The 14,927-nt window shown below is 60.8% G+C and overlaps 3 protein-coding genes across 13 annotated transcripts in view; 1 reads left to right on the top strand and 2 right to left on the bottom strand.

Moving 5' to 3' along the window:
- ESPN (espin) overlaps nucleotides 1-940 on the top strand; it is a 38,776-nt gene extending 37,836 nt beyond the window's left edge. Inside the window, 1 exon segment of the mRNA XM_017856001.1 lies at nucleotides 17-940. Coding sequence (XP_017711490.1) covers nucleotides 17-164 — 148 coding nt within the window. The 3' untranslated portion in view covers nucleotides 165-940.
- Nucleotides 941-1,144: 204 nt separating this feature from the next.
- TNFRSF25 (TNF receptor superfamily member 25) lies at nucleotides 1,145-6,535 on the bottom strand. Of its 4 annotated transcripts, XM_017856088.1 has the most exons (10): nucleotides 6,386-6,535; nucleotides 5,747-5,867; nucleotides 5,395-5,529; nucleotides 4,862-5,029; nucleotides 4,685-4,763; nucleotides 3,035-3,090; nucleotides 2,828-2,935; nucleotides 2,592-2,629; nucleotides 1,984-2,164; nucleotides 1,145-1,751 (listed from the first exon to the last, which is right to left on the bottom strand). In XM_017856088.1, exons 1-10 carry the CDS (start codon nucleotides 6,431-6,433, stop codon nucleotides 1,423-1,425), a joined length of 1,263 nt encoding a protein of 420 aa, XP_017711577.1. In that variant the 5' UTR covers nucleotides 6,434-6,535; the 3' UTR covers nucleotides 1,145-1,422. The 4 variants fall into 4 exon arrangements, with proteins under 4 accessions (XP_017711577.1, XP_017711575.1, XP_017711576.1 ...); XM_017856086.1 differs by having other exon boundaries at nucleotides 2,828-3,090; XM_017856087.1 differs by having other exon boundaries at nucleotides 2,592-2,626; nucleotides 2,828-3,090.
- Nucleotides 6,536-7,504: 969 nt separating this feature from the next.
- Nucleotides 7,505-14,927, bottom strand: part of PLEKHG5 (pleckstrin homology and RhoGEF domain containing G5) — a 47,370-nt gene continuing 39,947 nt past the window's right edge. For 6 of the 8 annotated variants that reach the window (XM_017856070.1, XM_017856069.1, XM_017856071.1 and 3 more), the window contains 15 exons: nucleotides 14,651-14,796; nucleotides 13,895-14,098; nucleotides 13,630-13,818; nucleotides 13,168-13,263; nucleotides 12,385-12,435; nucleotides 12,115-12,264; nucleotides 11,662-11,772; nucleotides 11,406-11,555; nucleotides 11,177-11,314; nucleotides 10,909-11,028; nucleotides 10,223-10,355; nucleotides 10,016-10,131; nucleotides 9,726-9,922; nucleotides 8,509-9,270; nucleotides 7,505-8,260 (listed from right to left, as the gene is read on the bottom strand). In XM_017856070.1, the coding sequence (XP_017711559.1) occupies nucleotides 8,251-8,260; nucleotides 8,509-9,270; nucleotides 9,726-9,922; nucleotides 10,016-10,131; nucleotides 10,223-10,355; nucleotides 10,909-11,028; nucleotides 11,177-11,314; nucleotides 11,406-11,555; nucleotides 11,662-11,772; nucleotides 12,115-12,264; nucleotides 12,385-12,435; nucleotides 13,168-13,263; nucleotides 13,630-13,818; nucleotides 13,895-14,098; nucleotides 14,651-14,796 (2,573 nt within the window). In that variant the 3' untranslated portion in view covers nucleotides 7,505-8,250. Of the gene's footprint in view, nucleotides 8,261-8,504; nucleotides 9,271-9,725; nucleotides 9,923-10,015; nucleotides 10,132-10,222; nucleotides 10,356-10,908; nucleotides 11,029-11,176; nucleotides 11,315-11,405; nucleotides 11,556-11,661; nucleotides 11,773-12,114; nucleotides 12,265-12,384; nucleotides 12,436-13,167; nucleotides 13,264-13,629; nucleotides 13,819-13,894; nucleotides 14,099-14,650; nucleotides 14,797-14,927 lie in introns of those variants that run through there. The other 2 variants (XM_017856066.1, XM_017856074.1) reach the window with 1 other exon arrangement.

Below are 14,927 nucleotides of genomic sequence, written 5' to 3'. Positions count from 1 at the left end.
CCCCCCCACCGCCCAGGAAAGAGGAGGAGCGACAGAAGCAGGAGGAGCTGCGGCGGGAGAAGGAGCAGTCAGAGAAGCTGCGGACGCTGGGCTACGATGAGAGCAAGCTGGCGCCCTGGCAGCGACAGGTCATCCTGAAGAAGGGGGACATCGCTAAGTACTAGAGGCCGTGGCCTCCTGCCCGCAGCCTTGCAGCTCGGAGGGGCCCCCCGCCCCAGCCCCAGCCAGCCAGGCCCCGGCGGAAGGGCTGGGAGCCGCACAGCCCACCCCTCCTGCGCTGGAAACCCTCCCTGACCCCCCATCCTGGCCCCCGCATCCCCAGCCCTTGGCAACACTGGAGTGCACACGCCGCCCCAGTTGCCCAGAATAAGTGCCCAAGCTGCTGATGCAAACAACAAAAAATGCTGCTTATTTGCATGCCGACTTACATATATTTGCATGTTCGCTGAATATCAAAGAGTGAAGAGCTCTCCCCAGCCCTGTGGGTGGTGACTTTGTTTTCCTGCGGGGCTCAGCCCCCCTCCAGGATGCAGTCCCCTCCCCCGCACCCCGGAACCGGCGTCGCTGGCGCATCCTGGGTGGAGGCAGGCCCCGAACTCGGGGAAGGGGTTTTCCCTCCTTCCCTGACCCAGATCTGCGCCCGGCCTAGCCCGGGCCTCATTTCTCATCCCCGCCGAGGGTTTCCTCTCAGTCATTTGTTTACCAGAAAGATGAAAACGGCCTGTCGGGCCTCAGTTGGGGCCCCCGGGACCCCACCTCTGCCCCCACCTCCCTCAAGTCTACGCCCCGTCCCCAGCCAGACCCACTCGCTGCCAGGACCCTTTCACTGCCCCGGTGGAGTCAGTGGAGGACGAGAGGCCCTGACCCTGTGTCTCTAACTGCTGCACCCCATCCCGACCCTGTCCCCGCCGCCTCGCAGCCCCATTAAAGCGCTCTCATCACTCGCTGTGGCCGCGACTTGCTCTCTCCTGGGGGTAATTGGACCAGAGTGGACTCGGGAGGGGCAGGCTTGGGAGCTAAGGCCACACTGGACTCCACCATGGGTGCCAGACCCCGGGGTGACAAGATTCCCGTCCCCTCCGACTCTCTCGAGAAAAGTCCAGGCCACTTAACACCCCAGCCCCGCAGAAACGCCAAGAAGCCGGTTGTTTTTTTTTTTCTTTCACAGATTTAATACCACGGTCTCAGCCAAACTCCGGCCGAGAAACTGAGAAATGTCTTGAGCCCCTCCCGACATTCGTTCGTGTTTCTTCGCCTTGGCTGGAGCGATAGGGACGAGCAGGGGTGGGGCCGGCTGGTGCGGCTACGCAGGGCCGTGCCAGCGGCTTAATAAGTGACATAAAATGTCTACACGCATAAGTAACTGTACTTAGGGCTTCTGCAAGGGCCACCAGAGCGCCTAGGTGGCGAGTGGGCGCCGTGTCACGGGCCGCGCTGCAGGCGGCTGCGCAAGTCCTCTGCGCAGCCGTCCAGCCCCATGCGCTCCAGGGCCGCGTAGACGGCGCCCAGGCCCGCGGGCTGCTGCTGGCGCCAGCGCTTGAGCATCTCGTACTGCTGGTCTCGGAAGCGGCCGATCTCCACCTCCACGGCTTCGATCTCCGCCTCGCGCAGCCCCAGCGTGCGCACGAACTCCTTCCAGCGCCGCGCTGGCACAGCGTCCATCACGTCGTAGAGCTGCGGGCCCGGCTGCAGCATCATGGCGGGCGAGCCGACTGGGGACTCTGGCAAGAGTGTGGGCGCGGGAGCGGGGCCTGGGGCAGGGCCAGAGAGAGCCAATGGGGTACGTGGGCCGCGGTCGGGAGGTGGAGTCAGGGGCGTTCATGCGGGTATTCCAGGCCTGAAGCCGGCTGGATCCCGCGGTTCAGGGCACAGGGGACGGACTCGGTCAGTTAGGGGGCAGAAAGGAAACACGTTGTGAAACCACAACTTCCCACCGCAGACAGGAGAATGGGGTCAAGGCCTCAGGCCACTGATGTCCCTTACCAAGAGCTCTGTTGGGCAACTGGTCCCAGGACCAAGTCACCTGCGGGTAGAGTGCCTCCTGGGTCTGGGGGTAGCCAGGGGTACAGCTGTTGCCCACCAACTGGACGGTGCGGATCTTCTCACTGCTGTCAGGAGGTACTAGAAGGGTGTGGGCATTGTCGGAGGGTGACAGATGGGTGGCCTGGAAGCCAAGAGGGGCCCCAGGTCAGCCCTGCTTGTCAAGTAAGGCCCCTTACCTGCAGTGCCTCTCCAGGAGGGAAGAGTCCCTGGTTCAGTCAGCAGACACTCCCGCAATGATACCTCCCACAGTTGGCCCTGCTCTCACTGTGGCCCACCAGAACTCTTGCTTCTGCCTCGAGTCCCCTGCCCCCGCCTCCTTCCTCTTGTCCCCCAGCACCATGGGGCTCTCCTTCCATTGAACTGTTAGCTCCTGCGTACAAGTCTGAACCCCTGCTGACTGACACCCCTTGAGGGCAGGACTCAGCTCGCAACACCTCTGTCTACTAGGTCCACCCTGTGCTAGCCACGTGCCAAGCTCCGGGGATCACAATAAGGCTTGATCTTCCAGCTCCAGAAGGCAGCCCAGAATCACACAGTGAGGTTCTTACCGGTGGTGGGGTCAGAGCCTCCATCCCAGCTTCATCTGCTGACACAGAGAGAGTGCGGTCAGCGACCAGGCAAGCCTCCTGGACCTGGGTGCTGGTACAGCTCCCCTAGGGTTGCTCTGCACCCCGCACTCCCTGCCTCAGTTTCCCCTTCTGTATCAGGGTTGAGTAGACTCTGGGCTACCCATCCTGACCCCAGGCTTCTGTGTGCGTGTGTGTGTGTGGGTCTGTGTACTTACCAGTAACCATGGGCTTGTGAGGCCAGCAGTGGCGGTATGTGTAGGTCAGGGTGGCCCCAAGCAGGAGGGGAACCACAAGGCCAGCCAGGAGCACCTGGACCCAGAACACTGAAAGCAGCTGGTGGGTGTTGGGTGGTAGCCCCCCCTCACCCGCCTCCCCTCGGCCCATCCCAGTTCTCCCACTCGCATTCCCAGCACACCACCTACTCTGCCTCCAGCCACAGACAGCGGCACAGCGCTCTGGACAGCTCCCCAGGGTGCTCCTGAAAGGGATGGGGGTGGCCTGAGGGATGAGGGGGTGCATGCCAGGAGGGGGTCCCCAAGACTGCCCAGCATCTGCTCCATACTGGAGACTCTTCCCTCCCCAGGCCTCTCTCCTGTGAGCCTCACTCTACCCAAGAATGTTCCTGTCATTGTGCCCCCGATAACAACCACAGACACTATTCATTGAGCTTCTTCTAGACTATATGAAGAGTCACTAGAATGTCAACCCCAAAAGGACAGGGATTTTGCCTATTTTGTTCCCTGTTGCATCCCCAGCACCTAGAACCGTGTGTAGAACATAGGACATATTCAATAAAGACTTGAATGAAGGCCGGGTGCGGTGGCTCACGCCTGTAATCCCAGCACTTTGGGAGGCCGAGGCGGGCAGATCATGAGGTCAGGAGATCGAGACCATCCTAGCTAACATGGTGAAACCCTGTCTCTACTAAAAATATAAAAAATTAGCCGGCGTGGTGGTGGGCGCCTGAAGTCCTAGCTACTTGGGAGGCTGAGGCAGGAGAATCACTTGAACCCAGGCGGTAGAGGTTGCAGTGAGCCAAGATCGTGCCACTGCACTTCAGTCTGGGTGACAGAGCAAGTCTCCATCTAAAAAAAAAAAAGACTTGAATAGATACAGAAAGTCCCTCACCTCTGATCAGAGGCCTGTGAAGAAGCTGCCAACATCCCATGTTGAGAAAGGGACACCACGTATCAGAGACGTGAATTCTCTAAACTTGCCCAAGATCCCCTAGAGAACTAGCAGCACAATCCTGACTCTCAGCCCTTTGTATTTATCTATTTATTTTAATAGATTTAATATTTATTTAATATTTAATAGGTTTAATATTTACTTATTTAATAGATCTTGCTCTGTTGTCCAGGCTGAAGTGCAGTGGCACAATCATAGCTCACTGCAGCATCAACCTCCTTCAGCCCAAGTTTTAAAGCTATATCAATGTGACTGTCTGTAAAAGTGACAAATCGGGCCGGGCGCGGTGGCTCAAGCCTGTAATCCCAGCACTTTGGAGGCCGAGACGGGCGGATCACGAGGTCAGGAGATCGAGACCATCCTGGCTAACACGGTGAAACCCCGTCTCTACTAAAAAATACAAAAAACTAGCCGGGCGAGGAGGCGGGCGCCTGTAGTCCCAGCTACTCGGAGGCTGAGGCAGGAGAATGGCATAAACCCGGGAGGCAGAGCTTGCAGTGAGCTGAGATCTGGCCACTGCACTCCAGCCTGGGTGGCAGAGTGAGACTCTGTCTCAAAAAAAAAAAAAAAAAGTAGACTCTGTCTCAAAAAAAAAAATAAAAATAAAAAGTGACAAATCATCTGTAATACCTGGCTAGAAGGATCACTGGGGGGAATGCTGGCTGAAAGTGAAGGCACATACCCTTATTTATCTGGCTAAGGAGGATGCAGATTTCTCTTTTACCATCTAAGTCTACCTGAAGTGGGGCCCATCCAACACAGGGCCAAGTTCCCTCCTCCCTGTCCCCTCTTCCTATTCCTGAACCAGCAACCCCTGCCCCACCCCAGGCCCTTGCCCTGCTCCCAGCTGCCCTTCCTTCCATCCCAAGACAGCTAGGTATTACGTGGGGCAGGACACGCAGCCATCGCCGTGTTCATAGAAGCCAGGCAGGCAGGTCCCACAGTCAGTATCTCTGCGAGAACCTGCAGTCCAGGAGAGGCATGCGTCAGCATGGAACAGGAGTAGGGCAGGCAGGGAGAAGTGGGTCTGGGAGTAGATAGCCCTGGGTGGGGGTACTCACAGAGTAGCCGTGTGTGGCGGTGCAGGGCCCTGCAGTCTAGGCATGGTTGGCAGTAGAAGGGTGAACTGCTGACACATTGGCTGACCTGGCACTCCACAAACCAGCCTGGCTTACAGCCACAGCGGGTGTCGGCCACAGCTGAACAGTTCTCCAGCGCCACCTGGGAGGCTGGTGGGGGTGCAGGGAGATGGAGAGTGGAGAGTTAGGGCCAAAAGCTCCCATAGAGAGGCAGAGGCAGACCCCCGCCCCCAAGATAATGGAGACAGGAATAGGTGGAAGAGAGACAGGTGCAGGGCTACCCTAAAAAAGAGAGCTCAGAGATCGAGACCGACCAGAGGCCAAGGCACATGGAGAGATGGAAAGTTCACCAGGAAGAGAGAAGGGGCAAGGGCCCCGAAGGAGGGTCCGGGTGGAGGGTTCTGGCAAGGGTGGGTGCAGGACCCTCACACCCCAAGGTTGGGCCCAAGCCAGCCACTTCCCTCAGAAAGGCCTGTCCTTAGGAACCCCCTGCCAAGCACTGAGAAGCCCCTCACCCTGCTCATCACAGGCTTGGCAGCGGGCACATTCAGAATTATGGTGGTTCTCCCAGGCCAAGAAGGTATCTTGGGGACACAGAAGGCAGGTGGAGTTGCCACAGGGCTCCGTGCAAGGGGCCTTCAGGTAGTGCCCTGTGGAACCAGGCAGGGGTCAGGCAGGCAGAGGGGCTGCCCAGCAACCCTCGACCTGCTTCCCACCCTGCCCTCCCTCCCTCTTTCTCACCAGCTCCCTACTTCTCTGTCAGCCTACCCCTACCTCCCCTGCCGGCCTCCTCTTACCTCCCTGGCCTGCCCGCCACCTCTCCAGCCCTGCCTGTCCCATGCCTCTCCCACCCCTGTGGCCACTTACCCGCTGGGCAGCCCCTGCAACAAAACAGACCAATCTTCTTGTGGAAGTCACCGGCACAGTCACACCTGGGGCTATGTGTGCCGCCCTGGGCCCGGGCCCCCAGCAGCACCAGGAGGAGCGCCTGGGGGACAGGTGCTGCTGACTCTCAGTGCAGCTGCCCACGTGGGGCCTCTCTCTGCCCGGTCTCCGCCATTTCAGAGGCCCCAGCTTTTGCCTACAGAACAGCCCACTTCCCAGGCCCCCCGCAGAAGGGGTGCCCACGGGTGGAGAGGAGACTAACTTCCTTCCCCCTGTGCACACACCAAGCTTCGGAGGGCCAGAGGAAGGGGCTCTTGCCAGCCTCTCACAAGCTTCCCGTCCACCAGAGCAGGGACACGGCAGCACCCACACCCCCACCCATGCTTTCTGTTGGGGGAGGGACACTGATCATTCTCTACCTGGGGCCCCCAGACCCTCCTGGGAGGGGTTTCCTCTCAGTGGAAGGGCTACGCCCTGGTGGAGCCTCTAACGAGGTCGGAAGGGGCGGCCAGCCCAGCCACGGGGAGGCTTGGAGTGGAGACGCGCCCGGGGCCCCTTCCTTCACGGACGCTCTTGGGACAAGGCTCAAAGCTGCCCCTCGCCTCCTGCGTCTCAACTCACCGTAGACACCGCTGCCACCGCTGCGGAGCCCCGCGGCCGCTGCTCCATGGCCCTCGGCGCCGCGCTCGGCCCTCCGACGGGCGCCCAGGGGCTTCCCGGCTCCGTGCGCTCCGCCCGTCGTGGTTCCGCCTTCACTCGCCGCCGCAGGCCGCCCGCGCGGTCGAGAGGGCCCGCCTGGGGGCGGGGGAAAGGCGGGACGCCCGAGCCCCACCGAGTCCGACGGTTGGCCCTCGGCCTCGGCCTAGACCCTGAATCATTTTTTGGCAAAGCAAGCGGAAAGCCCAAGGAAGAAACACGAGAAAGCGCTGGCTGCCTGTTGCGACCAGGACACAGGAATGGAGCCTGCATCCGGGTCCCCACCCCGACTCTCGCCCCAACCCTGAGAACCACTTTTCAGTAGGAAAACCAGGGCAAGTGACTTCTTTCTCGCCTCCGCGCCCAAGCCATGGAGGGGGTGGCCAAAAAGTACGCGGAAGGGGCCAAAACGCAAGTACCAGCCGTTTATTCTAGCAACTTTTGGAGGCCTGAGGCGGGAGGAATCACTTGAGGTCAGGGTTTCCAGACGCAGCCTTAACAATAAGGGTGAACCCACCTATTAAAATACAAAATTAAAGCCAGCCATGGGTGCAAATACCTGCAGTTTCCAGCTTACTAAAAGTGGCTGGGGCAAGGAGAAAAATCGTTGTGAACCCGGGAAGGCAAGAGGTTGCAGTGGAAGCCGAGATTCACACCACTGCCACTCCACTGGGCAAAACAGAGTTGCACGAACTTTTTTTTCCTTTTTTTTTTTTTTTTTTTTGAGACGGAGTCTCCGCTTGTCGGCCCAGGCTGGAGTGCAAAGTGGCGGCGATCTTCCCGGCTTCACTGCAAAAGCTCCGCTCCGAGTTTCCCGCCCATTCTTTGGCCGCTAGCCCTCCCGAGTAGCTGGGAATACAGGCGCCCCACCGCGCCCGGCCTATTTTTGTAATTTTTTTTAGTAAAAGAGAACGGGGTTTTTCACCGTGTTAGCCAGGAGGGGTCTTCGATCCTGACCTTCGGATCCAACCGCCTCGGCCTCCAAGACTCCCAAAGTGCTGGGATTACAGGCTTGAGCCACCGCGCCCGGCGAGACTTTGTCTTAAAAAAAAAAAAAAAAAAAGGTACCTGAAGGGACCCCCATGGGGGACCCACCTTCCCAAGAGTGTGGGAACTGGGCAGATTCAGCCCTGAATCCCAGGAGGGCACCTGGGGAGAGGTTCTGATGGTGGCTGAAGGTGGGGAAGTCTGGGGATGTTGATCTGGTGGCACCCCACCCCCAGTTACTTCCCACGGGAAGCTCTATCCATGGGCCACCCGTGGCATGTGGAGGGGCACAGGAACGCAAAGAGGCCACCCTGAATTCAAGTGCCCCGAGTCACTGGACCCCAAAGCAAAGGACTCTTCCCAGTGGAGTCTAGACAAGTCTTTATAAAAGAACCAAAAGCTCAATAAATACGTAACTTTACAGAACCTAGCCCAAGCCAGGGGTGGCCTGTGGGACTGGGAAGGTAGGGGCGAGGCAGGAGCGAGTCCCACTGGAGGCCAGTGAGGGTAGAAGTGGGATGGGCAGCCTGGGAGCCCAGCCCTGGATTCGACTTGAGCTGTTAACTTCGGGGAGTAGGTGACGAGGGGCTGCCTGGGCAGGTCAGGTGGTACTGTGGCCTGGGCCTCCTCCACTCCATCCAGTCTGGCAAAGGACAAATCAGGCCCGGGTGTAGGCAGGGATCCTTCCCAGCATCCGGCTCATGCACACAGGAGGCAGCAACTGAAGCAGGTGCCGGCACGCCCCATGAGGCAGGCTGTCTACTGTCTCTTGGTCAATGGCACTCTTGGGGGCCTCCCTCTGCTCAGACCTCCCTACAGGGTGGGGAAGGGAGTCTTTCTTTGGCTGACACCATTCAGAGTGGCTCTGGTCACCTTCTCTTCCCCACGGCACTCCTCAGGCCCCTTCACTACTGCCCACCACAGCTCCCGGCACCCAGACACTGGGCAGGGTTCAGGCTCCCTCCACCATCACCCTCCCCAAATGCGATGCTCCCAGGCATGACTGGGCCCCCATGCCACTGCCCTGAGCCACTTGCCCTACCCCAGGCCAGGCCACTCACGAGGCAGTGAGCGTGGAGTTAAGCAGCAGGGTGGTCCTGATTCGGTAGAGCTGGGCCAGGGTCAGCTTCCTGTGCTGGGTGGAGACTCCTGGTGGGGGCTCAGGCTGGACCCTGGGAGAGGCCCCCGAGGGCAGGTCTCCACACCTCTTCCTGTGGGAGCCTGCAGGTTCCCCGGCCAGGCAGCTAGCTAGCCTAGGACCACTGCCAGGGCTAGGGGCCCCCTGGCAATTCCAGCTGGGCCCAGCTTCCTGAGGGGAGCCCTGAGTCCTAATACCTGAGGCTGGGACAGCCAGGCAGAGCTCTGACAGGCTGCGGCTAGGGGCAGAGGATGTTCCATGGGTGCCAGCCCCTGCCAGCAGCTGGAGGAGGCTGGCCTCGGACTTAGACTTGAGCAGTTGGGGCGGGCAGGTTAACAGCTGGACAGGGGTGCGGCGGCGGAGACGGGGCGAGGGTGGAGGGGAAGGAGCTTGTGGGGAATCTGGGGGCCGAGGCACTAGTTCTGCCACAGGGCCTGGGGCCACAAAGTCTTGTAAGGAGGTTGGGGAGAGGGTGCCGTAGGCAGAGTCTATGGAGCAGGAGCGGCCGTCCACTGGACCCAGGGGCAACAGCTCACTGGTGGGCGTGGCAGATGAGGCAATGGTGCTGAGAGAGGTCTCATCGGACTGGGAGCTGAAAGGACCGCCGTCGAACTCGGGGGAGGACAGCGTCTCCCCAGGCTCCACCACAACCATGGCCAGGGTCTCCGTGGAGCCATCTGAGGCACTGTGGGGCCAGGAGCAGAGTCAGCCCAGGCCATGAAACCTAGATAACCTGAGGCAGCCCAAGGCTGGGCAGTGCACAGTGGTTTATACCCTCTGCTCTCCTGGGCCTAGAGGCTCAGAGATGGCAGCATGTGGCAGGTGTGGCAGATCTTCCAGCTCCAGTGCCCACAACAGACCTCAGTAGCGAGCCCAGTACTCTTCCCTGCCAAGGCTGGATCTGCCCTAAGGATCCTCAGCACAGCACCCCAGGCAGCTACCACGAATGGATCAGAGCTGGCAGCACGTGGAAAGGTGTCTGCCCACCCCACCTGGACTCTGGGGGAGATAGAGCCCTGCTCCCACAGTGTTCATGACAAGAAGCCATTGGGAGGAAGGGAGCGTGGCTGGGCCTTCAGGAGTCCTGGGCTGGAGTACTTGTCCTGGTTTGACTTGCTGGGTGGTCATGAGCAGACATACCAGTGCTGAGAGTCGGGGCTGCTGCTGCTTTTCCGAATGATGGTGGGGGAGCTGGCAGCTGAATTGCCACTCTCCTCGCCTTCCTCCTCCTCCTCCTCCTCCTCTTCCTCCTCCTGCTCATCCTCCTCCTCTTCCAGGCTCTGCAGGGGCTGCTGGCTGCCTGGTGGCTCCTGTGTGCGCAGCTGTTGCAGCTGGTTCTGCAGGCAGTGTTGGGGTACATGGGGCAGAATGGGTTGTGACCAGCAGCTCCCTAATCTGCCCTGCCCACCCACTCACTACTCTGCGCTCACCTGGGCGTTGTAAATGGTGTCCACCCAGCCACGGCATAAGGCCTGGCCGCTGGCCTGGAATGTGTAGGCCCCTACAGCACTGTGAAACTCATTCAGGTAGATAAGGAGGAAGGACCCTGGTTAGGGAAAGCCCAAGTCAGTGTCAGCAGAGACGATGGCCCTCGCCTATCACAGTCCCTGACCAGGAACAGGACCAGGGCCCCTTACCAGGGTCCCGTAGCTCCCGGCACACAATCTTGTCCACTAGCAGGGGTGGCCTGATGACCCTGGTCCTCTCTGCCTTCTTCACTGCCTTGGTCACCAACAGCAGATCCGTGAAGAGGAAGCAGTACACATCCACCTGCAGTGTGGGGTGGGGGCAGTGCAAAAAGGCCAGCAGGGTCAGGGCCGGGGACGGTGGCCCCAGCGTCCCCTGGGAGCATTCCGTCTTTGTCAAACACTCCTCCCAGCATGAACCTTCAAGTAAAATTAAAATGAAGAGGAAGATGATTCTCTTTCACTGAGATGTATGTTGATGACTTAATACAAGTTTACATTAAAAAGAAGAGTGGTGACTTTGAAGTCACCATGTGCAATCTCTCAGCCTGCCCCATGCCTGAAAGGGCCACGGCACAGTAGCAAGGCTCTGGGGTTCCTGGCCCACTTGTGGAATGTGGCTGCCCTCCCACCAGGAACCCACGTGACACCGACAAATGGGTACCACTGGTGCCTTCAAGGGCTAGGACCCTGCTGCTGGATTTGTGAATGGCAGACAGAGAACTGTCATTCACTGTGACAAAGTCACCGGTTCTTGAGTCACCACCCAAGTGACTGGGGAGCTGAGAACCAGTGACTGGGGCCCAGAAGGTCCCCAGGAAGGACAGGGCATGGGGAGAGGGTGGCCCTGGAATCACCTTGCTGTCCTTCCCCTCCTTCATCTTCAGGCTCCCCTCCAGCAGCAGCTGCCGCGTCTCCTCCGGGGAGGCGCCGGGGATGGGCGCTGTCAAGTCTAGGTGCAGAAATTCCTTCAGGAGCTGGGGACAGAGGGCATGAGTGTAGGGGAGGCCAGAGCCTGACTCCCATCTCAGCTAGGCATCCTCAGTGAGATGCCTAGCACAGACCCTGCCTGCCAGCTTGGCCTTCCTCTCTCCCAGCCAGCAACCCCCGCAGACACACGCCCACCTTGTCCACTTCGTCGCTGCTGCTTTCCACCACCTCGTAGGCGTCGATGCGGCTCACCACAGCCGCCAGCCGCTGCCGCTCCTGGCGCTGCCGCATGCACGCATTCACGTGGTGGATGAAGCGCTCCACGGAATCGATCTAGGGGCAGGCGAGGGGGCTTCAGGCCCAGGGTCATGAAGGGGTAGACAGCCGTGCAGGGGAGACCACCCCTGCCAGCCATCAGGGTTACCATGGTGACGACGGCCTCCTTGGCGCGCGGCTCCTCAGTCTTCCTCAGCACCGACTTGAGCAGCAACGGGTACTTGGTGAGCCGCTGGTGGGGTTTGGCCAACATGTCGCTCAGCTTCAGCCGCTGGCACTGTGGGTGCTTCTCGGCCCACTGTGGTAGGGGAGTGGGGACGGGGCTCAGGGTAGGCCCCGCCCCACCCGGCCCCGCCCAGGGTCCCGCCCTCCTGCGCCCCCGCCCACGGCGCGCACGCTCTCACCGTGATGTAGGCCCGGAAGAGGTCGTTGTCGCGCAGCAGACCGCGCATGTACTCCATGCAGCCCTCCTCCTCCATGCAGTAGCGGATGTAGGGCTTGAAGAGCGAGCCGAACTGGCCCGGGGCAGAACAACCACGGCGCCGGTTACCGCGCGCTCCCTGTGGGCCGGCCCGCGCCAGGCGCTGCGCAAGCGCTTCCTTACTGCACTTGGGCGACCACCCCAAGGGGGGGGCAAGCTTATGATCCCTGTTTCCAGATGAGGAAACTGAGCCTCAGCCAAAGAGATCACTCGCGGCCAGGGAGCAGGGGTAGATGGCCAGGTGAGGGCTCAAACCCGGGCGACCGCCTCGTAATTCCTCACCCTTGGCCACAGGAGGTCAAGTGCGGTCACGTGGAGCCTTTTCGGCGCCCCAGCCCTACCTCAGTGCCCCGCCTGCGCCGGGCCCCGCCCGTACCATCTTGAAGCCTTTGAGGAAGTCCCCGGGCTGCAGTAGCGCCCGTGTGCGCCGCGCCTTCTCCAGCACCGGCGTCATCACGCCGGCCCACAGCCTGCGATGCAGCTGCGCGATCTCCGGGATGTTGCTGAACAGACGCTCCGCCTCCACCTGGGCGCCGCGGGAGGTGCGGTTGGCCACGCCCCTCCGCCAGGTTAGCCTCGCCCCACGTCCAGGTCCCGCCCTCCTTCCCGGTACCTCACCGGCCGCCGCCCCCGGACCCCAGCGCACCTCACACAGCAGCCCTGATTCTTGCAGGTTCAGGAGGCAGCACAGGAACAGCTGTGGGATCAGGGGATGCTGTGGCTGGGATCGGGAGGTTGTCTCAGCCCTAAGACCCCACCCGGCCTCAGGCTCCCCAGCCACTCCTTCCCCTTCCCCTTTCCAGGAGGCCCCACAGCAGCCAGGGATACGGAGGCTGTACCCTTTGGCCTTCGCACCTGGAAAGTCCAGACCCTGAGGAAAGACCCAGCCTTCAACAGCCCTCCCGGGGGGTCACGCTGCCCTGGTCCCTCCTGGAGGGAAGCGCCAGGGAGACTGGCCTTGCAGCCACGCCTGGAATTCCCTTCTCCACTTCCACCCTGGCTCAACCTCCATATTTCATCTCTGAGGGTGCTTCCTCCCTCCAGGAAGCTCCAAGCCCAGGGCATGTGCTCCCCTTCCTGAGCCGAAATCCCTACAGTGCCGTCTCACTCTGGCCCATCCAGGGTGTGGGCTGCTAGGCACCCAGCACACAGCAAGTGTTGGGAAACAGCCACTGAACGAAAGTGAAAGAATGAAGCCCCACCTGTGCTAATTCAGTTGAACCTGGCAAACCTGCCTGAAGCCCCCTCCCAGGTTCCTCTAGGAGCCACCTCCTCCCTGGGCACAGCCCTTGTCTGACTTTCCTGCCCCCACCTCATTGCCAGGCACCTGCTCCTTCTGCAAAGGCTCAGACTCAGCTGAGGGCTGCCAGAAAGAGACCAGAAAGAGGGGGGCAGGGTGAACACGGGGACCAGCACAGCTCCTACTCACATTGGTGATGACCCGCAGTTTCCTGATGTAGGAGGCCTCCGTGTGCAGTAGCTCCCACACTGCCTCTTGCTGGTGGCACTGCCGCCGGGTCAGCTTCTACAAGGAGGGCAGGACGGGTCAACAAGGAGGCCTGGAGCACCTTAGGGTGGCCAGGGAGGATAAGCAAACTGCATGCAGCTTTCTCATTTTCCCAACGGGGACACGGAGGTCCCAAGAGGAGCAGGGTCACCCTTGATACCACATGAATAATCACAGTCAAGACACCCAAGATCTGGGCCCTCCTCTGCCATTAAAACAGCCAAGCAGCACACCATTTTCATCCAGCCTCTGTCTCCAAAGTGAGCCAATAATAACAGTGGCCTCTTTGGGGCATCCCATGGAACATCTCATCACTGGATCCTCCTCCCAAGGGCTGTCCTCCTTTCGGGACAAGGAGGGAGCAGCACTGTGGCCCGCACTCACCTCATGCCCATCAATGAGCTCCCGCCAGCTGTCCTCCAGCCTCAGGCAGGCATTGTCCTCATCCTCGTCCTCATCATCCTCCTCCTCCCAGGAGTCATGGTCGAAGCGCAGCCTCCGGGGCAGCCTAGGCAGCCCGAAGAGGCTGTAGGTGTGCAGCTTGCCCTCCAGCTGCTCCATCTTGTCTACCTCCTGGAAGGATACCCTGGTCAGCCTCAGCAGTCACGGCCAGCCAGCTGCCTGACCTTGGGCAGATGGGGCCACATACCCGGCCAAAGGCGCTGCTGCTGGGGCCCGAGCTGAAAAAGCCGCTGAAGCGACTGGCCGCCCGGTTCTTCCAGCTGTCGCCGCTGCTGGTGCTGCCACTGCTGCCACTGGGCAAAGAGCAGCTGGAGGGCGTGGGGGGCTCCTGCCCAGGGATGCTCGCCTCCCCCAGGAACTCCGACATGTTCTTCCGGCGGCGGCCAGGGGCCTGACCAGGGAGGGGTGGTCAGGGCCGGGACCCCCTGCCAGCCCCCATGGCCCCACCCCAAGGCGGGTTTCCAGGGCCTCAGGCCAGCCTGGGATGGAGGAGGGTCTCTGCATCTCTACCCTGGGGTGTCCCCTCTCCTGGGACCCAGACACGTCTGGAGACTGGAAGGTCCAGACACAGATACGCCCAGACTATCAGCCCCAAGTCCCTCAGCTTCCAGCATGAAGCACAGAGTTACACACACTCAGATGCACTCTGGAACACAGCTCTGGGCGGTCTGTAGCCCCGGGCACTTCTCTCACGCACACATGCACACGCAGGTTCCCTGACCCGCTGGCACTAGAAGAGTCTCAGATATAAGCCCTCACCTTGCGCTAGACCCAGAGAGAGAGGGTCCCTTACTCTCACAGCCAGCCCCATTTTCCAGAAGGGACAATGAAATCTTCAAGAGGGGGCAGTGAGAGACCCAGGGTGACTGCCTCTGAGGAGGGGCCGTGGGTCCAGCCTGGGCCCCTTCCCACCCCCTCCCCTGACACACGCCCTCCTCCTCACCAAGATGTCCAGGCTCTCCCGGCGGCTCTGGGGGTCCGCGCGCTCCAGGGCGGGGGGCCCAGTCCCAGCTGGCCGCAGGATCGGCAGACTCAGGGACTTGGAGTCCTTCACGCCCTGCTCCACCTTGCCCTCATCTCCAGGCTTGGCTGGGGCCGCATGTGGGGGCCATGAGAGATCCTCAGTACCCAGGTCTGGTGGAGGAGGGGGCCCCAGTCCTCTCTCCCCAGAGGATCCACACCAAGGCCTGCCTGCCCTCCCCTACAGCCCTGCCCTGCCA

This window comes from Rhinopithecus bieti, unplaced genomic scaffold, assembly GCF_001698545.2.
Source record: "Rhinopithecus bieti isolate Rb0 unplaced genomic scaffold, ASM169854v2 scaffold_40368, whole genome shotgun sequence".
Taxonomy (NCBI): domain Eukaryota; kingdom Metazoa; phylum Chordata; class Mammalia; order Primates; family Cercopithecidae; genus Rhinopithecus; species Rhinopithecus bieti.
This window is presented reverse-complemented; position numbering and strand designations above follow the sequence as displayed.